Genomic DNA, 24,586 nt, shown 5'->3' with positions numbered 1-24,586 from the left:
TGGAAGCAGCTCGCTCCTCTGATACTCTATGCTGCTTTGTAGAGTATGCAGAGTAGGAAAGCTCCCGGAATTTATGGTCTACCTGTTGTCTTTTACAAGTCTTTCTGGTCGGTGGTTGGGGGGGGGGGGAGATCTGCTGGCAGTGCTAAATGATAGTCTCCCCGGAGGGCATCTGCTGCTAATCTGCAGGAGGGGTGGTTCTTACCTTACTGCCTAAGAACAGTGATCTACAGTCCATTAAAAACTGGAGGCCTGTGTCACTGCTTTGCACTGATTATAAGCTCCCCTCAAAAGTGTTAGCAACCAGGCTGAGTAAAGTGATGGAACAAGTGATTCATTGTGACCAGACCCACTGCATACATGGCAGGCTGATTTCAGATAAAATCATTCTGATTCGAGACCTTTTAGAGATCTCTAAGCTGTTTGGTCTCAAAGCTGGGATCATATCAATTGATCAGGAAAAAGCTTTTGTTCATGTTGAACATTAATATTTATGGCTCACGTCGAGTGCCTTTTGTTTTGGTCCTGTTTTTTATTTTTTTTTATTTTTTTAATAAAATTAAGGATCTCTATTGTGACATTCAGAGTGTGCTGAAAATTAATGGTTTGAGCGCTCCTTTTCAAATCCAAAGGGAAGTTAGACAAGGCTGTGTCCTCTCTGGCATGTTGTATTCCCTAGCATTAGAGCCCCTGCTGCACAAACTTAGATCTGACCTTCAGGGTATAGCTATTCCAGGTTGTGATGTTCCTTTAAAACTGTCAGTCTATGCAAATGATTTGGTAATTCTGGTGAACACTCAGCAGGATAATGACATGTTGAGGGATGTCGTCCAGTTTGGTTTAATATCTTTAGCCAAAGTTAACTGGATCAAAAGCGAAGCTGTGTTGGAGATGTACTGGAGAAAAAGCTCAGTTTGCTTGGGGGGGGGGTTGATTTGGAAGGTGGGGGGGGCTGAAATATTTGGAAGTGTTTTTAGGTGATCAATCTGTTGTTCTTAAAAACTGGGAAAATATTCTCGAAAAGGTCAAAGGTCGTTTAGCAAAGTGTAAGTGGATTTTAGCCAAGATGTCCTACAGAGGTCGAGTCCTGATCACTAATAATTTGGTACTGTCAATTTTATGGCATCGTATGTCACTCTGCTGCTTAATAAATGGAGAGAAACTCTCACAGGTACTGAGCAAACACTGCTGAATTTGTATTATAATGGCTCTGTTAAACCTGATGAGACTGATGTTTTCCCTTCACTGAAGGGAAAACATCAAACTTTGTGTGTTCTTTTAAATATCCAAACAGAAGGTTGATGTATAAAATGTTTGTTAAAGTTTTGTTCACGGACAAATTAAATGGCAAAACTGACCATCCATGGAGAGCTCACTTGGGTCTGAGTGACACTGTTGGGCCTGAGTGGAGAGCAGTATAATAAACCAACCACCATTGCTCTAAAGAGCTGCTGAAAAAAAAGTAGATGTTTATTATTACAGAATGATGAAAAATCTGGAAAGTTTTTGCAGTGTGTGGCATTATAAAAATGTGCTTTGCTGTGTTGTGGATAATGAACTGATCTTTGGGAGTGTATTGAGATGATTTGGATTCTGTGAATCTTATATTACTGTGTTATCCTATTATTGTTGTTTTGTAACATTTTGAATTTTTTTTTTTTATTAAAGTATTGTTAAAAATAATAATAACCCCCCCCCCCCCAGGTTTTCCTGACCGGGCCATTAGTGGGCATCCATGCCTCATAGTTAACAAAGGCTGGAGGAAGAGGAGCTTTCTCCCCCCAGACGAAGCAGCCTTCTGAGCATCTTTGTGTTTTTTTTTCTTTTGTTCCCTATTTTGTTTTTATTTCTTTTCAGGATGGAGGTCTGGTACTCCAGTTTTCGCAGTTTTTTTGTTAGTTTAATTTATACACAGTTTGGTAGTTTGGGGGGGGGGGTCTGGTCCGACGGCCCATTGTGTGGTTTGCCCAGACATCCCCCCCATCCTTTTGTTGTGTTTGGTCAAGCCTACAGACTCCCATAGCTTTGGTTAATTTATGACAGTTTTTGTAAATAAAATTATTTTGTTTTAAAACTAATCCTCGGGTATGGTGTCCTCTTTATAAGTGTCTGGTCACAAGGTTGAGCCATTTTTCTTCTTTTTTTGTGTGTGGCCGTAACACTAACATATGCCAGTATTTGGCTTGGCAGGTGGCTAGTATCAATAACAAGTCCCTAAGACTGAAGGCTACATGATGTGGCCACATATGTCTTTAAAACATTGTTGAAAAGGGTCAGTGAGGACACTCGGGTATTACACACATCAGAAAAGGTAGCCAGGCAGGAGACAAAGGTGATCTCTTCCTAATAGCCCAAGACTTAAGCTGTGTGAAACCTTATATTGGTGAATGCTGCAAAGCAAAGGGTCCTATCATCTCTACTGAGGAACACTACTTACAAGTGAATGCCCTCGCTTATCTGAGCTACCGTCACATCTTAGAGGTATCCATGCATGTCTGTCTGCACTGTTTAGCTGCTTAAATGGTGTTCTGTTCCTGCTACCTTGAGGGACAGACCAGGAGGAAGATGAGAATGAGAAGGGTTGATTGTTACCTCGGTTTCAATTGGCGGATGGAGGATTTCAATTAAATCGCTAAGGAATGACAAAACGCTGAGGAAATATGCTATTATATATATAAAAATGGGTTTGACAAATTGACAATTTGTTTGTGGAAAAAATAGAACAAAAAAAAAAAAACTAACAGTATGAACCATGTTTGGGTTTTGCATGGCTGAGTATCGCTGTTGGCACTTGTGTTAAACAGCATGCATGTTTGCGTACTAAATTTTGACCAATCTTTTTTTCCATAATGTTAACGCAAGTCACCTCTATCATTTTGTGTCTGCATTCTGGTCTTAATTGGATCACTGATGAAAATCTTATATTTGGACATTTCCAGCAGAGGACTATCACACATGCTGAGTGTGCTGTGCTCATCCCATGAGACACTGGTCATTTGAAAGTCAATGTCTGACCAACACAGAGAGCTTTTGTGAGTAGTCCTACAATGGAGTTCTCAAGGCCCCAATGCCAAGAGAGACAAGTGGAGAGGGGGAAGGTTGATTGCGCTCACCTTTGAAAGTATAAAATGCCCCTTCAAGTTGTCAAGGTATTAGTTGTAGAGTCGCTAACACTGGAGACCTGTCGAAGAGCCATGAAGTTCCTCTGACACCAAGCTAGTCTTTGGTTTTGACCTAGGTAAGTCATGCTGGATTACTGGTTTATGGCGATGTCTGTGCTCCTTGAAGACACTTTTAGCTCTGAGGTGCATTTTTTTAAAATCTCTCTGCAGAATTATATAATGGCCTCTGTTGGTGTTGTTCTAATGCTGCTGCCTGTTACGTGGGCATGCGCTCCCCAAAAAGCAGGTAAGCGGTTACGTATAATAATTTTCAAACAGTTTAAAAAGTTACAAAATTAAAGTAGCATTGCTATACTTAACATTCCTGCAATCCCACAGTAGTAGCTTTGAATGTCCTACATACTTGTCAATATTGAGCAATGTTTTTTTTAAATATTGTTGTTTTGCTTGAAACATATGATAATGCATGATGAAGTCTCTAATATGCGCCACTATTTCTAACCCCCCCCCTTTTTTTTGGTCAGATTATGTGATGGTGTCATGTTTCCCCAATGCCATCATTGCTAATGTCCCAGAGTGTCCTTATGGCTGGGAGATTGGCCAGCTGTCTTTAGGTGGGGTCTGCTACAATGGAGTGAACACCCCAGGTTACTTTCGTTTTACCATCCCTGACCTGACCCCCAAAAACCACTCTTATTGTGGGACTCAGGCTGAGGTGAGACTCCTGTTAGGTACTGACACCTTCAACCAGACTTTATGTTGAGAATTAAGTGATTAAGTGAGGCAAAGGCCCATTTTAGTCCATTTTAAGTGGAACAAAACTGAAAATACCTCAGTAGTCACTTTAAATGAAAATCTTTACTCACTGTTTTCCACAGTACATACCTGGCAAAGATCCCAAGTACATTTTCCACAATTACATTGTGTCCAACGATACGTCGCTAACAGTCAGAAACCAGCCAGTCAACTATACCTTTAGCTGCACTTACCGAGCCGCCTACCTAGTCAATAATGCTGTCTTCAGTCAGAGGTAAGCATCAGTTCAGGCCAAAATGTACCAACAACTACCATCTAGAGAACCTGTACATTCTAACCCAATGACTTGCAGTGTTTTTACTAAACCCTTTGCCTTTTCCAGAGTGGCCACAGTTTTTGTCAACAACGGGAGTGTAGGCACTTTTAGATCGCAGTTGTCTATGAATGTGTTCACGGTGAGTAGCTAGTGGGCATAAAAATTCTGCAGTGGATGCCCGTTGTCACCCTTTGACTTTACATTGAACAAATCTAAAAGGATATTATTTGCAGATGCCAAGTTTATTATTTGAAAGGTACTGCCCAGGCAAGAATAGCTGTCTGGACAAATGAACTAAAGTAAGAGGATGGTTTGGTGTGTGTTTACAAATTGCAAAAAAAAAAAAAAGTTAGTTGGCAAAGTCAGATAAAATAATGTTAAAATGAGCATTATATTTTGTAGAATTCCAAGTTCCTGTATGCTAAGGATGCCCCTTATGTGATTGACACATCTGAGATTGGCTCTGAGGTCTTCATCGGCCTTGAGGCAAAAGGACTCAGTAACAGGTACATAAAACCATAATGCTAGCAGAAAACAAAGCAAAACAAAACAGAAAAGCAACCCATTTCATGATAGGTTATGCTCTCAAATTGGAAATTGCCCCTAGGTCCCTGACCCAGCCTTATTATTTGAATCCACAGATTTAAAGTTGTAATAAACAACTGCTGGGCCACTCCTACCCCTTATTCAACAGACAGGAAGAGATGGAGTCTCATCATTAACAGGTGGCCTGACGTTATAGGATGCAATGCACTTTTTAAAATGTACTTTAATGAACAGGTTGGAGGTACGGAATACTGAAATGTAATTTTCCCCCTCACAGCTGCTCATCTGACAACACTGTGACCATTTTTGACAATGCCAAAGACAGCCGCTCCATGTTCAAGTTCAACTCCTTCCGTTTCCAGCGGCTGGAGAAGGTGTCGACCGTCTGGCTCCACTGTGAGGTCCAGGTTTGCGATGGAGAAAGACTCATCTGTCAGCCGGTGAGTAGGACGACAGTGAGCTTGTATATTATATACTACCTATGATATACCATCTCATCACTGGAGAGAAACCCATCTTTCAAAAGCAAAAGAAAGTGAGCGGTACCTTTAGCATTCAAATTTTCTGATTTAAATTTAAAAATGATACATTCGAGGAATCTTGTACTGCATGTAAAGGACCATATGAACTTTTCTATAGAAATGTCTTATGTATAGTATGTGTCTTTATATTAACTGGCTGACATTCAGACAGTATTCATGGTCTCTGAATGTACGTCATTTTTGTCGAAGGGGCTGATTTTTTTTTTGTTGATTTTTTTTAAGAGCCCCTGCTCGGCCAGGAGTCTCTCATCTGAGGTAGAATCAAGTGGGGGCATCCTCACCACCGAGTTTCAAATTAAAGGTATTGTACAGCTAAATAAAACCATTATTCACTGAGAAATATTCCGTTAAAGGGGTAGCGTGGTATGCAGAGATGTTTTGAATTCAACTTGGTCTTGCTTGTCTTGTTTTTGGTGAGTTCTACTCAAAATAGAACTCAAAAGGTTATTTTTGACTAAGTTGTGTTGTCTGACTAATGCCATGAATTTAAAATCCACATGAAACGCTTAATTGGGGACTGTTCGATTTTCACAATAGTTTTTATTTGTCTCAAAGATGTATTTTTTTCCCCACAGCTAATGGGCCCTCAGATGACGGAAACATAGCAGGTAAAATGTCTTTTAGAAGTAGTGGATGGTCTCTTAGTTTTGGATCAACATTTTATAATTGCATTGTTTCAATTTACTCTCATCAGACATGGTTGTTGCCCAGGTCACAGTCCGAAAACTCAACTGCAATTATTATCTTAAAAAATATTATTGTCTTCAGATGTCTCGTATTTACTCCATATTTGCTGCCTCTTTCTACCACAGGCACATCTCTATGTCTCCTGTTGGTGGTCCTGATAAACACTTGTCTTGGTTTTGGACCATCACTGTAGTCAAGAAACACATTTTTATCCAGTCATTAATACATCATTCATTCTATATGTAAATCACACACACACACACACACACACACACACACAGACACACACAGGGGAGTGTCAGCCAGGACTCAGGGAGCGTATGAACACAATCCTTCTGAACACCAAACTGTGTCATTTATTTGACAAATAACAAATATCAATTGTAATTAATACATTTATATTGGCGCTCCCATTTTGTGTGGATAATCTTGTCAATGCTATTTGCTATATAACTTCCAAGTTCTCCAACTATGATTTAATAAAAATAGAAAAGTGTTTCAAGTGATCTTTATATTGAATAATGCATAGTAACTTAAATATTGTTCATGTTCTGACAAAGTGAACAGCAGTGTTAAATAAATACCTGCTTGCACCAATTCATGACTCAATAAGACCACAAGAGACTCAAACACATAAAACTATGGAAATAGAGATTCCAAACATCGTTACTCGTGTGATTTTAAAACATGCAAATGGGTGTCCGGGTAGCGTAGAGGTCTATTCCATTGCTTACCAGCACAGGGATCACCGGTTCGAATCCCCGTGTTACCTCCGGCTTGGTCGGGCGTCTCTACAGACACAATTGGCCGTGTCTGCGGGTGGGAAGCCGGATGTGGGTATGTGTGCTGGTTGCTGCACTAGCGCCTCCTCTGGTCGGTCAGGGCGCCTGTTCGGGGGAACTGGGGGGAATAGCGTGATCCTCCCACGCACTATATCCCCCTGATGAAACACCTCATTGTCTCAGATAAAAAGAAGCAGCTGGCGACTCCACATGTATCGGAGGAGATGTGGTCATCTGCAGCCCTCCCCGGATTGGCAGAGGGGGTGGAGCAGCGACTTGGACGGCTCGGAAGAGTGGGGTAATTGGCCGGGTACAATTGGGGAGAAAAAGGGGTGGGAAAAAAGGCAAACAAAAAACAGGTGTTCTTTTTAATCTGTCCAGTGAGTCTGCTTTAAAGTTGAAATCTGTGATTTTGCCTAGCCATCCTTCCCTCTGGCAGCGAGAACTACAGACAAGGTGTAGCGGCCATTGTGGCTGGTGTACTGTCAGCTCAGCAGTACAGTTCCCACCCTTGTAGAAGTGGCATCCTCAGACCAAAGCCAACACAATCTAATGCATTACAAACTTCATCAAACTATAAGGAAACACTGTACTACTTTAATATTGATTGTGGAGTTGGTAGACGACCTGTTCATCAGAAGCATCGCCACATAGTCATCACTTTTCAGTCCTCTTCCTGTTTGAGTAGGAATGTGTTTGCCGCTGCACCAGTGTTATGTGGAATATGGAGAGTGTCTCCAACCATGGTAATGATGCCAGCTAGTATCATGTAATCTGACTCCATGGTCTAGATTCATAAAATAACTATCAATGGGAAAAAATCTGGGATTTCAACTTTAAAAAGGAAAGGTTTGACTGGGTGGTCATTGGCATAAAGTTGACACACATTACAAATGAGTGTTCTGGAGCACCTTTGATCTTCTTGTCACTTTCTTCTTTCAATACGTTTTGTTATGAGGAGGTTACAACACTGCAAAAAGCAGGCGACATACTCTTGGCTTTAGGCTCCAGTGCCATTTCATGAAGCCGGTGTCCAGCATTGACCCTCTTTTTCCTGCCGGAAGTTTTTCTGCAATTCTTCCATTTGCAACTACATAAAGTCGACAAAAAGTGTTTAGTCATCTTCTCCTGACATTCTCAGTTTGACAGTTGGAAGACATCCAGAAAAGGTCAGAGTGTCCAGCGGTTCTTCAAGTGTTCACTGCCGTCATCGTTGGCTCTGTTTTTAGAAGACGGGTCACAGTTTTGTGGGCTTTTCTATCTGGGTCCTTGGCCATTATTGCTCTGACCTCGAGTGGAGATGTCACATGTTGATTAAATACAGGTCGGAAACATGCCACTGGCTGCCATCAATACTTACATTACTACATACAGTGCATTGAGCTTTACATAGTTTAAGACTTGTGTTTAGACATCGATAAACACCTTATGATTGATCGTACTTAACGAGTCACCAACATGGCCACGGCAGCAAAACCTGCAAATATTAAAACAATACACAATACCAGTAAGGCATGTTGTACCTCTGTATGGGGTTTGAACGCTTGAGCCGGTGGAGGGCCGCCGACATCAACAGCAGGGTTAAAACCATGTTTGCTCAACAGCCAATAGGTCTTCTGACTCCCTTTACCCTGTAATGGACACAGACATGCCAAACGTTGGTCAAAAAAATATAATGCAGATATTTACTTGCTGGAAAACATAAACAAATCAGTCACCTTAATTTCAATATCCCCTCTTTCCTCTAGCACAAAGGATTGAGTGTTACGAAGAATGTCAGCAGTACTCTGGGATACATGTATCTTCAGTGCTGTGGAAAATATACAGATTGAAACCATTATATCAGCATTACACAAGAGAATTAGAAATAGATAAGGGAAAACCTCGACATGTTGCTGTTGTTAGGTCTACTGTTGATTTAATTATCAAATGAATGATTAGTACTGATGTTATATGATGCAGACACCTGAATTATTTTTTTTATCATGTAACTCACGTAAGCTGTTGCTTTCCATCCGAGAGGCCATATTCACCGTGTCCCCAAAAAGAGAGTAGCGAGGCATTGTGGTACCCACCACTCCAGCAACCACTGGACCTTCAAACAGAGACACCTTGTATGTGTCATACAGTAAAATATCTCAAATGTCAAGTGTTTTACACTGTCACAGGTAGTCCAGGGTTGAATCTGGATCCTCAAGGCCTCTTAACATCACTGTAAACAATTTTCAAAGGGGATGGTGGGGACAACTGTGCCGGTGGTGGGCGGAGGGTGTGTGTGTCTGTGTGTGTATGAGTGTGTGTGTTTGTGTGTGTGCGTGCGTGTGTGTGTGTTTGCTTAAATAAAACAACACACAATCGCCTCATAAACTGTAGCCATAGGTCTTCATATTCTTAAAGGTACAATCTGTAATGGCATCCGCTGCCACGGCTATGTGGAGAACTACAACATGAGCGCTCTACTGACAACAAGAAACCCCAAGTATCTTTTTTTCTTTTTTCCTTCTCCCTAATTGTATCTGTCAAATTACCCCACTCTTCTAAGCTGTCCTGGTCACTGCGCCACCCCTTTTGCCGATCCGGGGAGGGCTGCAGACTACCACATGCCTCCTTCGATGCATGTGGAGTCGCCAGCCGCTTCTTTTCACCTGACAGTGAGGAGTTTCACCAGGGGGGACGTAGCACGTAGACGGATCACGCTATTCCCCCCAGTTCCCCCTCCCCCCTGAACAGGCGCCCCGACTGACCAGAGGAGGCGCTAGTGCAGCGATCAGGACACATACCCACATCCCATCCGCAGACACGGCCAGTTGTGTCTGTAGGGATGCCTGACCAAACTGGAGCTAACACGGGGATTCGAACTGGCGATCCCCATGTTGGTAGGCAACAGAATAGACCACTACTCTACCCGGATGCCCAAACCCGACGTATCTGGTCAATATTGTGTATTTGTTTGAGAAATGGAGACAACTGAAAGCCTGAAAAGGAACTGAAAGCGATGTGGCATTAGCTGACTTTCTCATCTGTAAGTAATAAAACAAACGTTTACAAAGTTTGACCAAAACAATGGCAGAAGTGGGACAGACAACCACTGTGTAGATCAATTACTTACTGTATCTTTAACCATGAAAGACTTTTTCTCTTTTTTTTTTGTTTTTAAAAATGATTTAGAGCTCAGAAAAAAACATGCATCTTGTCTTATGGCTTAGTCTTGTGATTAGACTCCGTTTTGTGTACATTATAACACGGCATGTTTTTAGAAATTCTATACTCATACTTTTTTGACTGTGTTCTCAATTCATTTTATTACAATATTCATTCACTACAGTCAAGAAATGGAAACGGATGATCCGCTGTGGCGACCCCTAACGGGAGCAGCCGAAAGTAGTAGTAGTAGATTCATTCACTACAGTGTCCATATATAACATGTGGTATGCAATTTTCTGATATGAAGATAATAGATATTGATTATAGTGTTCTTTAGATGCTCCTATAGTGCCATTAACCCAGAGGGGATGGAAAGGGGGGTGGCAGTTTTACGAAAGATTGCTTTTTATCGATTTGTCTAACATGGGGAATGATATCCCCCAGCTTGTACCCCTCTTCAATTCAACCCCAGCATAAGAAGATTGTAAAAGGAACAAGTCTGCTTGCATAGAGAGATTCAACCATGTTGCAGAGGACAAACACAGACACCTGATGGAACAGCTTTCTGTTGATATAGGAAGATTAAATATGGACCAAACCTTTATAGTTCTGTCTTACTCAAAAATACAATGTGAGCGTGAACCCCATGACTAATTTATTTGAAATTATGAGTTAAGTGTTAGGTAAAACTATAAAATAAACTATACAACGGCTGCTTTAATTAAGTGTTATAGGTGCATCAGGTCATATTGATTCAGTGTGTCAACATTGAGCAGTTTCTGATGCTCACCTGAGTGGATTCCAATGCGAAGAGCTAGACTTTCATTTGGCATGTGGCGGATTTTGAACACCTTGATAGCCCACAGGATATGGAGAGCCATCGTGGCGGTCTCCACAGCATGCAAATTGCCATTGCTGATAGGTATACCACTGGCCACCATATATGCATCGCCGATTGTTTCCACCTGATAAAATTCATAGATCATAGGATCATATTTTTGCGACCTTTTGATATAATAGCGGCAGTCTTCTTTTGCTCTGCGATAGACAAGGCATCATTGAAAATGATAACCTGATAGCTTGACACAAAAGAATGTGTAAAGGAACAAATCTGTACAAAAAGCCATGAGATAAAAAAAAAAAAACCCAAACAAACAACAACAAAAAAAACCCAGATTGAACACATTTGCAGTTTGTTAGGGTTTTGGTCATGATCAACCTTTTGTGCCAAAACGCATAACCGCATAAATATATTTTACATTCAAAACTCAGTTGGGGCTGGGTTTGGACTGCTTGCATGTGTTAAGAAGAATAAGAAGTGTAGTTTTACATTTTCTTCTAGGTTTAAGTCTTTTTCCCTACCTGTGAGCCAATATGGAGTTTTTTGTGATTGTTTTCATTTCAAAACACTATCCCACGTGTAACGTACTTTGTAGACATCATATAGCTTGATGATGTTGTCAAAAAGGCTGTAGAGGTCATTAAGGAGATTCACCACCTCCATCGCAGAGCTGATGGAGCACATGGAGGTGAAGCCCACAATGTCAGAGAAGAAGACGGTCACCATGTCATAGCATTGCGGCTCCACCGACTTCCCTGCCATCAGCTGATCTGCAATGTACCTATGGCCGATAGGGGAACAGTGCTGTCAGATGTCAGGTATCATAGCATTAAGGTGTATCTGCTTACAAATTCATTTCACAAAGGCCATCCAGCTAGTGACACACTGAGTTGTTTGAAAGTATACTGTGGTCTAACATCACATATTGATTCGTAGTGTGTATGACATAAGCCCAGGAAGACTTGGAAATAGATTCATGGCAATGCATTTCTTACTTCGGTAACATACTGGAGAGTAGATTGTCTGCTCGGGTCTTCTCCACCGTGAGGTGGTTGGTTCTCTCCACAACCACTTCCTCCAGGTGATTTTCGCATTTCTCTAATTTGTTTACCATATTATCCAGTATGTTAGAGTGACTAGAACAGAAACAGATCATCTCAGTCAATCAATCAAACTTTATTTGCATAGCACATTTCATTCATTAACGTGTAATGTGCATTAAATGAAAGTGCAAAGATAAAAACACAGTAATTGAAAACGAAGACACGGTGAAGAAAATGAAAATAATAGTAAAACAAAATGATGTGAATGAAAATAAAATTGATGAATTTGAAAGATTAACAGCTAATAAAAAGAAGTAGAAGGGGTTACCCTGGGTTAAAGCCTAATGAAGAGATTTGCTTTGAGTAAACAGATTTAAGTTGCAATTAGGGTGGCTTTTGTCATTTATTGTAACAGGCTTACTTATATATATTTGAAGACTGTAAACGAGTGCATGTTGACATATTTAACTGGATCTTGTTGAAACGACTGGCGCAAACACTGGCAAAAAAAGACTCAATTGCATGACTCCGAGACAGAATCTTGACTGAAAACAGTCAACTTTCCAAACTACAAGGGTAGTCAGGTGGAACAGGCAAACATTACCGGTGAGGAGAAGACAATGGCAAGGTCCAGGTAAAGCAGAGATCAAAACACGAGGAAAAGAAGACACTAGGAAAAACAGGCTGGAACGCTTGACACTGGGTGCAAAGACAAACTGGCACAGAGAGGGGAATACAGACTAAATACACTAGGGAGTAACTGAGGGCATTGGGAACAGATGTGGAATATATGGGGTTGGCTGATGGCAAAACCAAGGGCAGGAACTGAAAAGACAAGACAGATGAGTACCTCAAAATAAAACAGGAACCAATGAATGAATGACATGAAACAATGAAAAGCATAACCTAGAGAGCAGGATGGGACACAATATGCCCCCCTCTAGGGACGGTACCTGACAACTCAGGCTGGCCAGGATGGTGGCGGTGGAAGCCCCGGATGAGGTCTGGATCCATAATATTGCTAGTGGACTTCCATGATCTCTCCTCAGGATTGTACCCCTCCCAATCCACCAAGTACTGACGCCCACGGCCACGATGACGAACCACCAAAAAGCGCTTGACAATATAGTTTGGTCCTCCATCTATGAACCGGGGGGTTGGCGGGGGCCTGGAGGCAGAAACTAAGGGACTCTCCTTCACAGGTTTGCTCCGAGCCACATGGAATGTCGGGTGAATCCTAATGGATCTAGGGTATCTGAGTCGCACGGCCAACCAGACTGACCACTTTGGAGACAGGAAAGGGACCCACAAACCGGGGAGCCAGCTTACGGGATTCCACATGCAGGGTAATGCTTGGGTAGACAGCCATACTTACTGCCCAGGCTGGTAGATGAGGGCAGGGGTTCACTGGAGGACAGCCGTCCTCTTGTAATGGGCCGAGCTTCGTAGAAACATCTGATGCGCCTGGCTCCAGATGCAGCGACACTGACAAATGAAAGCCTGGACAGAGGGGGTGCTGACTTCCATCTCCAGGTCAGGAAACAGCAGCAGCTGATAACCATAAGCACACTGGAAGGGAGAGAGACCAGTAGCAGAGGTTGGCAAGGTGTTATGTGTGTACTCTACCCAGATAAGGTGTTTGCTTTAGCTGGTCATATTCTGGGTGACGAGACAGAGTAGACCGGTCACCAGCTCTTGGTTAAGCCGCTCGGTCTGACCATTAGACTGGGGGTGGTACCCAGAGGAGACATTGATGGTGGTGCCGAGAAGAGAGCAGAAAGCCATTGAGAACTGGAAGACAAACTGTGGCCCTCGGTCTGACATCACATCCTTAGGCAATCCATGCAAATGGAAAACATGGAACAATACTACCTCCGCCGTCTCCTTGGCAGAGGGCAACTTCAGCAGAGGAATGAAGTGAACCATTTTGGAGAATCTGTCCACCATCACTAGAATGGTGGTGTTAGCTTCAGAGGGGCATAACCCCACGTTGAAGTCCAATGAGATGTCAGACCAGGGGTGATGGGGCACAGGGTGCAGGCGCAGGAGACCAGGAAGTAGGGCATCGGGAGCCTTTGTTCTGGGCGCACACATGACAGATGGCCACATATTCCTCAACCCTCTCTGCATGGACGGCCATCAGAAGTGCTGTTTTATGACGAAGAGAGTCCGTAGTATTCCAGGGTGACAGAAGAGAAGGGAGGTGTGAACCCAACGGATAACCTGGGAGCAATGAGAGGCAGGAACAAACAACCTGTTCAGGGAACAGCCATCTGGAACATTGAGGAAAAGGTCAGGCATTCGCCTGCCTTACCCTTTCCTCAATGCCCCACATGACTGTCAACTACACAGGAAGAGGGCAGCATGTTGGTGGAAGGCTTTGGGACTAAGTTAGGGTCAAACTGGCGAGACAGATCATCGGGTTTAGTATTTTTGGACCCAGGATGGTAAGACCACGAGAAATTAAATCTATTAAAGAAAAGAGCCTACCTGACTTGTCTAGCGTTGAGCCGTTTGCCAGACCTGATGTACTCAAGGTTCTTACGGTCAGTCCACACCAGGAAAGGATGCTCTGATCCCTCCAACCAGTGGTGCCACTCTTCCAGGGCCACCTTGATGACCAGCAGCTCACTGTTCCTCATATCATAATTTCTTTCGCAGGTGCAGCGATGGAGTTGGTTATCTCCTTGTGACCACGGGGAGAGGACTACCTTGATGCCCACATCCGAGGCATCGACTTCCACAATAAACTATTAATGGGGATCCAGGAGAGTGAGGATGGGTGCCGAGAGAAAGTTCTCCCTCAACCTCCAGAAATCCTTTTCGGCCTGGGGAGACCAATGAAACTTGGCATTGGAGGAAGTTAGGGCATACAGCGGGGTAGCAACAGTGCTATAGTTTCTGATGAAGCGTCTATTGGCAAAACCCAGGAAACGTTGGAGCTGTTTGTGATTTGAGGGCGTGGGCCACTCAGTGACAGCACTGACCTTAGCGGGATCCATCTGGATGTTGCCCTCTGAGACGATGAACCCCAGGAATGTGACGGTGGAGAAATGGAACTCACACTTCTCAACTTTTGTTGTGAGGAGCTGGTTTTCGAGGAGGCGCTGAAGAACCCGGTGGATGTGTTGCATGTGAGTCTCTTCATCAGGGGAGAAGGTGAGGATATCATCCAGGTAGACAAAGACGAACAGGCTAAGCATGTCCCGAAGAATGTCATTAACCAGGGCCTGGTACACATCTGGAGCATTGGTGAGGCCTAAGAGTGTTGAAAGAGGTTTTCCACTTGTCTTCTTCCCTCATCCTTACAAAATGATATGCATTTCTAAGACCAAGCTTCGTAAAGATCTTAGCACCTTGCAGTTACTCAAATGCTGAAGAGATAAGAGGGATGCGTATCTGTTCTTGAAGGTGATATCATTCAGAGTCCATTAGCCGATGCATGGACAAAGAGTATTGTCTTTCTTGTCAACGAAGAATAAACCTGTCCCAGCAGGAGAGGTAGACAGATGAATGATTCCAGCAGCAAGTCAGCGCTCAACTGTATGTCTTCATTGCCTCCATTTCTGGGGCTGACAAAGAATAGAGGGGGGCCTTGGGGGGGGTGAAGTACCTGGTAGGAATTCAATTGCACAGTGATAGCGTTAAGTGAGGGGGCAGAGAGGTAGCACAGACCTTGTTGAAAACCTCCTTGAGGTCAAGGTAACAAGAAGGGACTCTGGAGGGATCCTGGAAGTTGGAGTCCACCGATGCAGGAGGAGGAGAGGAGGCAGGAGACTCGGGCCGCATGAGGCTTGGGTAACAGAGAAGGTGAAACTTCAGAGGGTCACGGTGGTGCTGAGGCAGAAATTGATGGGAAACAGGTGAGTGAGCATTACTTGTCCCAACTCATTACCTCCCTTGTGGACCAGTCCAAGTGAGGGTTATGTTTAGTGAGCCATGGAAAACCAAGGATGAGTGACTGTAACAGAGTTGAATATATGGAAGTTCAGGAATTCAGTGTGGTTATTAGCAATGACAAGTGTAATGGGTTGAGTAAAGTGAGTAACTCTACACAGCAGATGTCTATCCAAAGCGTTAGCTTCCAATGGCTTGGGCAGAGGAATTAAGTCAAGATCAAGTCTCTTGGCTAACCTACAATCAATAAAACTTCCATCTGCCCCGGAGTTCACTTACACAGGGTGACAGAGAGTCTGGGATGGAGTGATAAGTCGTGCTTGAGTGAGGGGTTGAGAGAGAAAAGCAGAGGAATTGGTTTGGCTCACCAGTGCCCTTCTCTTCACTTGATGAGCCTTATGTTTTACTGGGCAAACGGAGATGAAGTGGTCCAGTTGGGAACAGTAGATACATCTGCCCTCCCGCAGGTGGCGCTGTCACTCTTCAGGTGTGAGCATGACTCTCCCCCAACTGCATGGGGTCCTCCGAAGCAGTAGGGGGTGATGGTGGGGCGGCCAAGGGGATGAGATGTGCAGGAGAATGTTAGCAAGAAGGGCGATTGACTATAGGCTGCCCCCTCTGGTCAGGCTGGATAACGGCAAGGCTGGACCTCTCTCTTTCGCTCTCCTGGAGATGATTATCAAGTTTAATGGCCAGAGAAATGAGAGAGTCACAGTCTGGAGGTAGCTCTAGAGGAGCTAACTGGTCTTTTATGGGGTCGACCAGCCCATGGAGGAAGGCGTCAAAACAGGGAATGAGAGTTCCAACTGCCCGAGTGCGGAACTCGATGGCATAATCGGAGACCCGCTGCTTGCCTTGGCACAAACCCATTAATGCTCTAGCCACCTCTTGGCCTGGAATTGTGTGGTTGATTTTGCAAAAAGTGTCATAGAAGAACTGAAGAGCCGACGGAGAATCCCTGGCCCACTCAGCGGTTGCCCAGGCCTCTGCTCTTCCTGTGAGGTGGGAGATGATGTAGGCTACACTCAAGCATTCCATCTGAAACGAGGACACCTGTAGCTCAAAGTGCAGACCACACTGGACCAGAAAGGCATGGCAGTCCCCAGAGTCCCTGGAAAACCGTTTGGGTTTGGAGACGTTAGGCACCAGGACTAGCAATGGGAACGTGGGAGATGGAGCTGACGCTGACGGAGCTGACGGAGCTGACGGAGTTGGACATGGACTGTGTTGTTGACTATTTGTGTGGGTTTTTTTTTTCGTTGTTCTCTCGTTTTTGTATGTTTTTGGTGGTGTCGTTTTCTTTTGGATATGTGTTTTTTGTCTTTTGTGTTGCACTGCTGTGGGCTGGGAGAAACGAAATTTCGTCTCTTTTGTGTATGAAAGTACATGACTGAGATGAAAATAAACTATTTCTGATTCTGAGTTAGAGCTGATGCCAGGACAGGAGGAGACGTGACAAGAGTATCGAGGTGTGCCACTAAATGCCAGAGTTGGTCAGTCAGATGGCAGAAATGGGCGCCGATCGAAGCCTGGAAGCTGTTGTGGCGATCTGTCAGCTCTCTCAACCCTGAGCAGATTGAGTTGAGTTGCTCGCAGGGTTTAAAGCAAAAAAAAAAAAAATCTGACTAACATTTTTTTTCCAGGCCAAGTCATATTCTTTTTTTTTAATTCAACATTTTTATTGATTTTGAAACAGCTGGTACATGACGAGTTAACATATCAAATGAGACATTTCACCGGTGACACCACTAATAGAAAAATAATGGCTATAAAATAAATGAGAGATGCATACAAGAGAAGATACAGCACTAGTAATAACCCACAGAAAAGGAAGCCACCCAGGCAAATAAAGACAGGAATCATAATTCAGGATCGTCAAACAATGCCATATAATTCAAAAAAAGATCCCAGATTGGTCCATAATTAAATTAAATTAAATTAAGTTTACTTTATTAATTCCCTTGGGGAAATTCAGTTACTGCAAAGTAACCCATGCTAGCTGTAATCTGTGTAGCTAGGAGCAGTGGGCTGCCGCCTTCATGCTGCGCCTGGAGACCAACTCCAGTTCTTTTCCCAATGCCTTGGTCAGGGGAACAGATAGGAGTATAAACCCTAACATGCATGTTTCTTTTGATGGTGGGGGAAACCGGAGCACCCCGAGAAAACCCACCAGAGACATGGGGAGAACATACAAACTCCACACAGAGGACTCTGGGGTGACCCCCAAGGTTAGACAACCCCAGGGTTCAAATCCAGGCCCTTCTTGCTGTGAGGCAACAGCACTAACCACTGGGCCACTGTGCCGCCAATGGTTTCTATCAGTTATCCTGATCAGCGTGGATTCAGGCCAAGTCATATTCATATTTAGTGCATATATTTTTAGGGGGGGGGGGGTTATGTTATGTGGTTTGGAGACAGTGGGACTGATGAAAAGACAGGAGGCGGAGCTGGAGGTGGCAGAGTGGAAGATGCTAAGATTTTCATTGGGAGTGACGCAGAAGGACAGGATTAGGAATGAGTATATTAGAGGGACAGCTCAGGTTGGATGGTTTGGAGATAAAGCAAGAGAGGCAAGATTGAGATGGTTTGGACATGTGTGGAGGAGAGATACTGGGTATATTGGGAGAAGGATGCTGAATATGGAGCTGCCAGGGAAGAGGAATAGAGGGAGGTCAAAGAGGAGGTTTATGGATGTGGTGAGGGAGGACATGCAAGTGGCTGGTGCGACAGAGGAAGATGCAGAGGACATGAAGAGATGGAAATGGATGATCCGCTGTGGCGACCCGAACAGGAGCAGCTGAAATTAGTAGTAGTAGAAGTAGTAGTAGTAGAATTTTATTGGGGAGGGGTTTGGGCATTGTGAAAATATGCACTTTCACATCATTTTGGACCATTAGCATTACAATATTTATAAAAACACAACACAAATTGTTGTGTTTCACTGCACTCTGACATTAGCAATAAGAAAAGTAAAATATGCTCACTGATGAAGTAAGTGCTATGGCCTGAAGTAATCCTTAACATTTTTTGTGAGGGATCGCACTATGCTTCATACAAAATAACATTGGTAAAACAAAAGTTATAGTTAAGGCTGGGTGTTTGTCATGGAAGTCGCGGGTGTCACGGATTCCGTGATTCTCGCCATTTTTTTTGCCATGTCCGCGATTTCCCCAGTTTTTAGTGCTTTTCGTGATTTTTCTAGTTTTGAATGGTAGCCTAACTGTCAATCTTAACGTAGCCTACAGTGTGATCTGTATAGGCACTAAACATTTTACCCATCACTTCTGAACCGCATATAGCCTAGCATTGTACATTCTGACCTACACTCCGACCCATAGATTGTCCCAGTTTACAGTGTAATGTTACGTTCCCATGATTACGTTAGAAGTGCGAATGAATGAACAGCTAACGTTAGTCACGGTCCGATCAAAAACTTCAAAATGAATAAAACTGCAAAGACCACCGCTAAAGCACGATCCCCACAATACCCAGAAAAAACTTTTCATGTCAATGGTAGTTTGTTATTTTGCTCAGTGTGTAACATCCCGGTGGACTACACTCGAAAAGCAAGTTGCGACAAGCATTTGCAGACAAACGTCCATAAAAAGAAAACCGCATATCGGGCTATTGAAACCGAGAAGAGCCGAAAACTGCAGAAAACTGTGTCAGAGCTGTTTCAAGCTAAAACAACCGCACAATTGCATAGACAGAGTGAGGTCATTAAACTTACAGAAGCTTTCACTTCAGCCAACATCCCCTTACACACACTGGACAATGTTGGCCTGAACTCCTATCTGGAACACAATCTTCGCGACATCGGAGTAATTCCAAGTGCCTGTCAACTCCGACGCACCTACCTGCCTAGCATATTCACGAAACACGTGAACGAGATCAAAGACAAACTCCAAGTTTGTGACGGAATTAGCATTGTTGCTGACGAGATCACTGATGCCGAGGACAGATACGTTCTCAATATACTGGCTGTATTAAGCAAACCCGAGTGCGAGGAGGAGTTGAAATTGGATGTAATTCTGTTAGATTGCATGGTTCTAGACAGTGTCAATTTCAAGACAGTAAGGCAGGCCATACAGGGTACACTGATGAAATATGCGGTCCCCTCGATCGAGTCACCGCAGTTGTATCTGACAACGCTGCGTATATGACTAAGGCATGGGAACAAGGAATGAAATCTCTCTTTCTAAACACTGTCCATATCACCTGTGTTGCACACCTGTTAAACTTGGTGGGTGACGTATGGTGCAAGACATTTAAGAAAATAAACAAATTGGACTAATGAAACACTTTCAGTGCTGGCTGACTCTGAAAGACTCACTACAAACTGACTAAAAACACTTGCTAGCCTAGCAACATTAAGGCAACAAACAACCCATCGTGCAACAAACACTCTTTAAAAACCGTAGTTACTCTGGTACTCTCTCCATTCAAAAAGAATATCTGTCTAGTGTACCTCTAGTCCTGAAATATAAGATAACCCCCACTTTTTTAAACCCAAGTTTTAGGGAAAAAAAATATTGTCTTATATTAGGGCCAATCCTTTCTCTCCAGAGCGGTAGATAACTTTCCGCATAGTCCCCCCCCCCCCCCCCCGTTCATTCACTTTAGGCACTACACGGGCTTTCAGTCACAATGTGACAACGGCGCTCTGAAACCCATTATTTCCGATGGCTTGCGCCGTGCCACAACAACTTTTCGCTTTGTCGATGAATGAGCGGACGCACCCTAACTTTTTTATTTTCCCTCCCATATTTCTCTTTCAATCAACTTGGGTGCTGTGCAAGTCATATAATGGCAGGAAAGACACTGGTTTTTCTGTCCATGTGTGCATGCATCTGTCTGCTGCTAATTTCGCATACCACTGGGCCTGTCAGCTCAATAATTTTTGTACACAGTTATGACCATATGATCAAGGACCTCTCGTGGCTGCGGTGATTCAAAACCTAAAAAAACCTGTTTTATACCGTAATTGGGTGCCAACTCAGCTGGATTTATGCCTAAGCCTGAGCACCGGAGAAGGGGAGATACGTATTTTCCCTTCTCCTGGTAGACAAAAAGGGTGGTTTGTTGCCAATTCCGAGCACCAGAGAAGGGGTGATTGTGCCTGACGGTGATCTGCGAGTGCACTCTTCCAGTTCAAATTTGGAAGACGTAAGAGGAACAGTAAGCTCTTTTCGGGATCCTATTAACTCTTCATATTAAACTAAAACTGTATAAGGACAGGATCACCTTTGAAAACCCACATTAGCATAACTCACTTTGTCTTCCCACACTCACTGAGTAAACAATGAAGGCGTTGAAAATAAAATTACACTTAATTAAGGTTAATAGAAAATATCTAGTACAAAGGTTGAAATATTAGTTCATATTTAGCTTTGCAACCACTTGGTAATAGTTCAGATGATGATTATGATCTTTTTACTGCCACTTATACGAGTGGATTTCTCTTGGATATATGTTTAAATAGGCTCCAGCATCCCCGCGACCCTGAGAGCAGAATAAGTGGTTCAGATAATGGATGGATGGATGGATATGTTTATATATGTTATATTTTCAAATCTGGATATATCCAGATTTGGAAATGTAAATTTTCTGAAACACAACTGGTGCTGACCAAATTATCAGAGGCTATTAATCCATCACTATTGGTGTTTGTCTAGGATATACTGAATGCATGAATAAATGACAGACACGTGTGCCGAGTTCAGGAAGTGTATCTGAAAAAGCATGGAACAACTCCCTACATCCGGGGTATGCATAAAACAACAAACAAGTAGATTGTCGATGGCATCGATCTAACTAGACCCCATAACAGCCTCCTTTTCCAAAGTAAACACCAACACATTAGAGCATAGTGCAAGTACATAGTGCATCATGTCAAATATAATTTGTAAATAAAATAAATCTTTTCCAAAATCAAAACATTACAACAGTCTCTGTTCACTACTGTTTTTCCGCATTCCTTCTGGTTCTCTTCCTTTTTTTGTGTTTTTTTTTAAATGGCAACAGCCATACACAGTCCATATTATAAGTTGAGTCTCTCAGGTGGCTTAGACAGCTGTCCAGCCCTTGTACATCTGTGTTCCTCTGAGCGTCTGGCTCCAACTGAACTGGCAGAGGCCCTTGGTGTGTGCCTGACCGGGGCTTGGCTCGGCCATAACTGGGAGAGCCTCTGCAGCACTATTCTCCGGAACACGTGTAGGCCCTGGCTCATTCTCATCGCAGGACCAAGTAGGAGTTGTCTCTGCCACTCTGAGATCAACCCTGTTGCATCAATAGATTGAGCCATCGACATCCACCAGGTAAGATCTCGGTGCAACCTTGCGGAGGCAGGTCCCAACCTTCCAGAGACCAGTGTTATTACCAGGCAGGGCTTCATTCAGACAATTTCCCTGACCTCCAGCTCTGGCAGGTCCTGCGTGGACCGGTCATAGAAAAACTTTGCAAGCTGCTTCCTGTGATGTGGTTTCTCAGTGACCCCTAACACAATGACACGTTCGAGGACTTTTTTTGTCACTGGAATGGAGGTTTTCAGCCGACGAGACATGGGGCGTTGTGCTGGGTTGCTGTCCATGTTTTCGGTGGGAGTAATCCTCCAGTGTAGTATGGCCTTCCAAGGGTCGTCACAATCACACATCGCCTTACACAGTAGATTCTTTGCAATCTTGACGGCTGACTCTGCCTTGCCATTTGCTTCCGGGTGCCTTGGAGCTCAAACTCCCATTCAGAGGCAAAATGTGCAAACTATGAAGTAAACTGTGGGCTATTGTCTGTGATGACCTTGTCTGCCTGGCCATATCATGTGAACTGTGTCTTACAACGCTTAATGACTGTCTCTGCAGATAAGTCAGGGAGGAGCTCAACCTCCCAAAAGTCCAACTAGTGGTCAACTATAAGCAGACAGTGCTACTGCCTGTGGCTGAACAGGTCCATGCTCACGATCTGCCATGGCCTGGTGGGCTCGTTCAAGGTTGAACAGTTGCTCACAAAGTCCTTTATTTCTGCCTGCATGTTGGGCCAGTACAATGTCTCTCGAGTTTGCCAGTAGCATGAATTTCCTCCTATGAGACTCATATGTATGCGTGTAAGCATCTCTGAGCGTAGCAATTTCGGGATGATGACTTTCTGCCCCCTGGAATAAGATGCCGTTCTGTATGCTGACCCCATCACGGTAGGACCAATATTCTCTGAATGAGAAGCACGTCTTCGCTCCTGGCCAGCCCATGAGAACTGTAGACTTTAGCGTCTGCAGACATTCATCCCGGTTAGTGTGCAGCCTAAATTGTTCTAAGCACTGGTCACTTATGTTTAAGTAGTCTGCCTGGTTCATGTGCTGTGCATCGTCTTGCTCTTGCTGTAAGGAGCAGATAGTGTGCCACTGGTAGGCCATTCCTGAGCATCCTGCTGTTGCTCTGCTGAGCATGTCACTGATGAACATTTCAGGCCCTGGTTTGTAGATGACATTCAGATTGTACAAACCCCAATTCCAATGAAGTTGGGACGTTGTGTAAAACGTAAATAAAAACAGAATACAATGATTTGCAAATCCTTTTCGACCTATATTCAATTGAATACAATACAAATACAAGATATTTAATGTTCAAACTGATGAACTTTATTGTTTTTTTGCAAATATTCACTCATTTTGAATTTGATGCCTGTAACACGTTCCAAAAAAGCTGGGACAGGGGCATGTTCACCACTGTATTACAGCACCTTTCCTTTTAACAACACTCAATAAGTGTTTGGGAACTGAGGACACTAATTGTTGAAGCTTTGTAGGTGAAATTCTTTCTCATTCTTGCTTGATGTACGACTTCAGTTGCTCAACAGTCCGGGGTCTCAGTTGTCGTATTTTGCGCTTCATAATGCGCCACACATTTTCAATGGGACACAGGGCAGGACTGCAGGCAGGTCAGTCTAGTACCCGCACTCTTTTACTACGAAGCCACGCTGTTGTAACACGTGCAGAATGTGGTTTGGCATTATCTTGCTGAAATAAGCAGGGACGTCCCTGAAAAAGACGTCGCTTGGATGGCAGCATATGTTGCGCCAAAACCTGTATGTACCTTTCAGCATTAATGGTGCCTTCAAAGATGTGCAAGCTACCCATGCCATGGGCACCAACACACCCCCATACCATCACAGATGCTGGCTTTTGAACTTTGCGCTGATAACAATCTGGATGATCCTTTCCTCTTTAGCCCGGAGGAAACGACAATTTGAAATGTGGACTCATCAGACCACAGCACACTTTTCCACTTTGCGTCAGTCCATCTCAGATGAGCTCGGGCCCAGAGAAGCCGGCGGCGTTTCTGGGTGCTGTTGATATATGGCTTTCGCTTTGCATGGTAGAGTTTTAACTTGCACTTGTAGATGTAGCGATGAACTGTGTTAACTGACGATGGTTTTCCGAAGTGTTCCTGAGCCCACGTGGTAATATCCTTTATAGAATGATGTCGGTTTTTAATGCAGTGCTGCCTGAGGGATCGAAGGTCACGGGCATTCAATGTTGGTTTTTGGCCTTGCCGCTTACGTGCAGAGATTTCTCCGAATTCTCTGAATCTTTTCATGATATTATGGAATGTAGATGATGAAATCCCTAAATTCCTTGCAATTGTACATTGAGATACGTTGTTCTTAAATTGTTGGACTATTTGCTCACGCAATTGTTCACAAAGTGGTGAACCTCGCCCCATCCTTGCTTGTGAATGACTGAGCCTTTCAGGGATGCTCCTTTTATACCCAATCATGACACTCACCTGTTTCCAATTAACATGTTCACCTGTGGAATGTTCCAAACAGGTGTTTTTTGAGCATTCCTCAACTTTCCCAGTCTTTTGTTGCCCCTGTCCCAGCTTTTTTGGAACATGTTGCAGGCATCAAATTCAAAAT

The 24,586-nt window shown here is 43.6% G+C and overlaps 2 protein-coding genes across 2 annotated transcripts in view; one reads left to right on the top strand and one right to left on the bottom strand.

The window, feature by feature from the left end:
- The first annotated feature begins 3,341 nt into the window (after positions 1-3,341).
- Positions 3,342-6,162, top strand: LOC130127143 (beta-tectorin-like). Its single transcript, XM_056296715.1, has 10 exons — positions 3,342-3,408; positions 3,647-3,837; positions 4,001-4,152; positions 4,261-4,333; positions 4,597-4,700; positions 4,836-4,919; positions 5,018-5,180; positions 5,505-5,583; positions 5,858-5,890; positions 6,095-6,162. The coding sequence occupies exons 1-10, from the start codon at positions 3,342-3,344 to the stop codon at positions 6,160-6,162; spliced, it is 1,014 nt and encodes a 337-aa protein (XP_056152690.1).
- A 1,253-nt stretch (positions 6,163-7,415) lies between these two features.
- LOC130127142 (guanylate cyclase 2G-like) overlaps positions 7,416-24,586 on the bottom strand; it is a 31,639-nt gene continuing 14,468 nt past the window's right edge. The window contains exons 16-22 of the mRNA XM_056296714.1: positions 11,732-11,872; positions 11,325-11,517; positions 10,686-10,860; positions 8,748-8,846; positions 8,470-8,561; positions 8,275-8,382; positions 7,416-7,538 (exon numbers count right to left, since the gene is read on the bottom strand). Of these exons, the coding sequence (XP_056152689.1) occupies positions 7,416-7,538; positions 8,275-8,382; positions 8,470-8,561; positions 8,748-8,846; positions 10,686-10,860; positions 11,325-11,517; positions 11,732-11,872 (931 nt within the window). The remainder of the gene's footprint in view (positions 7,539-8,274; positions 8,383-8,469; positions 8,562-8,747; positions 8,847-10,685; positions 10,861-11,324; positions 11,518-11,731; positions 11,873-24,586) is intronic.

This window comes from Lampris incognitus, chromosome 17 (assembly GCF_029633865.1).
Source record: "Lampris incognitus isolate fLamInc1 chromosome 17, fLamInc1.hap2, whole genome shotgun sequence".
NCBI classification, from domain to species: Eukaryota; Metazoa; Chordata; class Actinopteri; order Lampriformes; family Lampridae; genus Lampris; species Lampris incognitus.
This window is presented reverse-complemented; position numbering and strand designations above follow the sequence as displayed.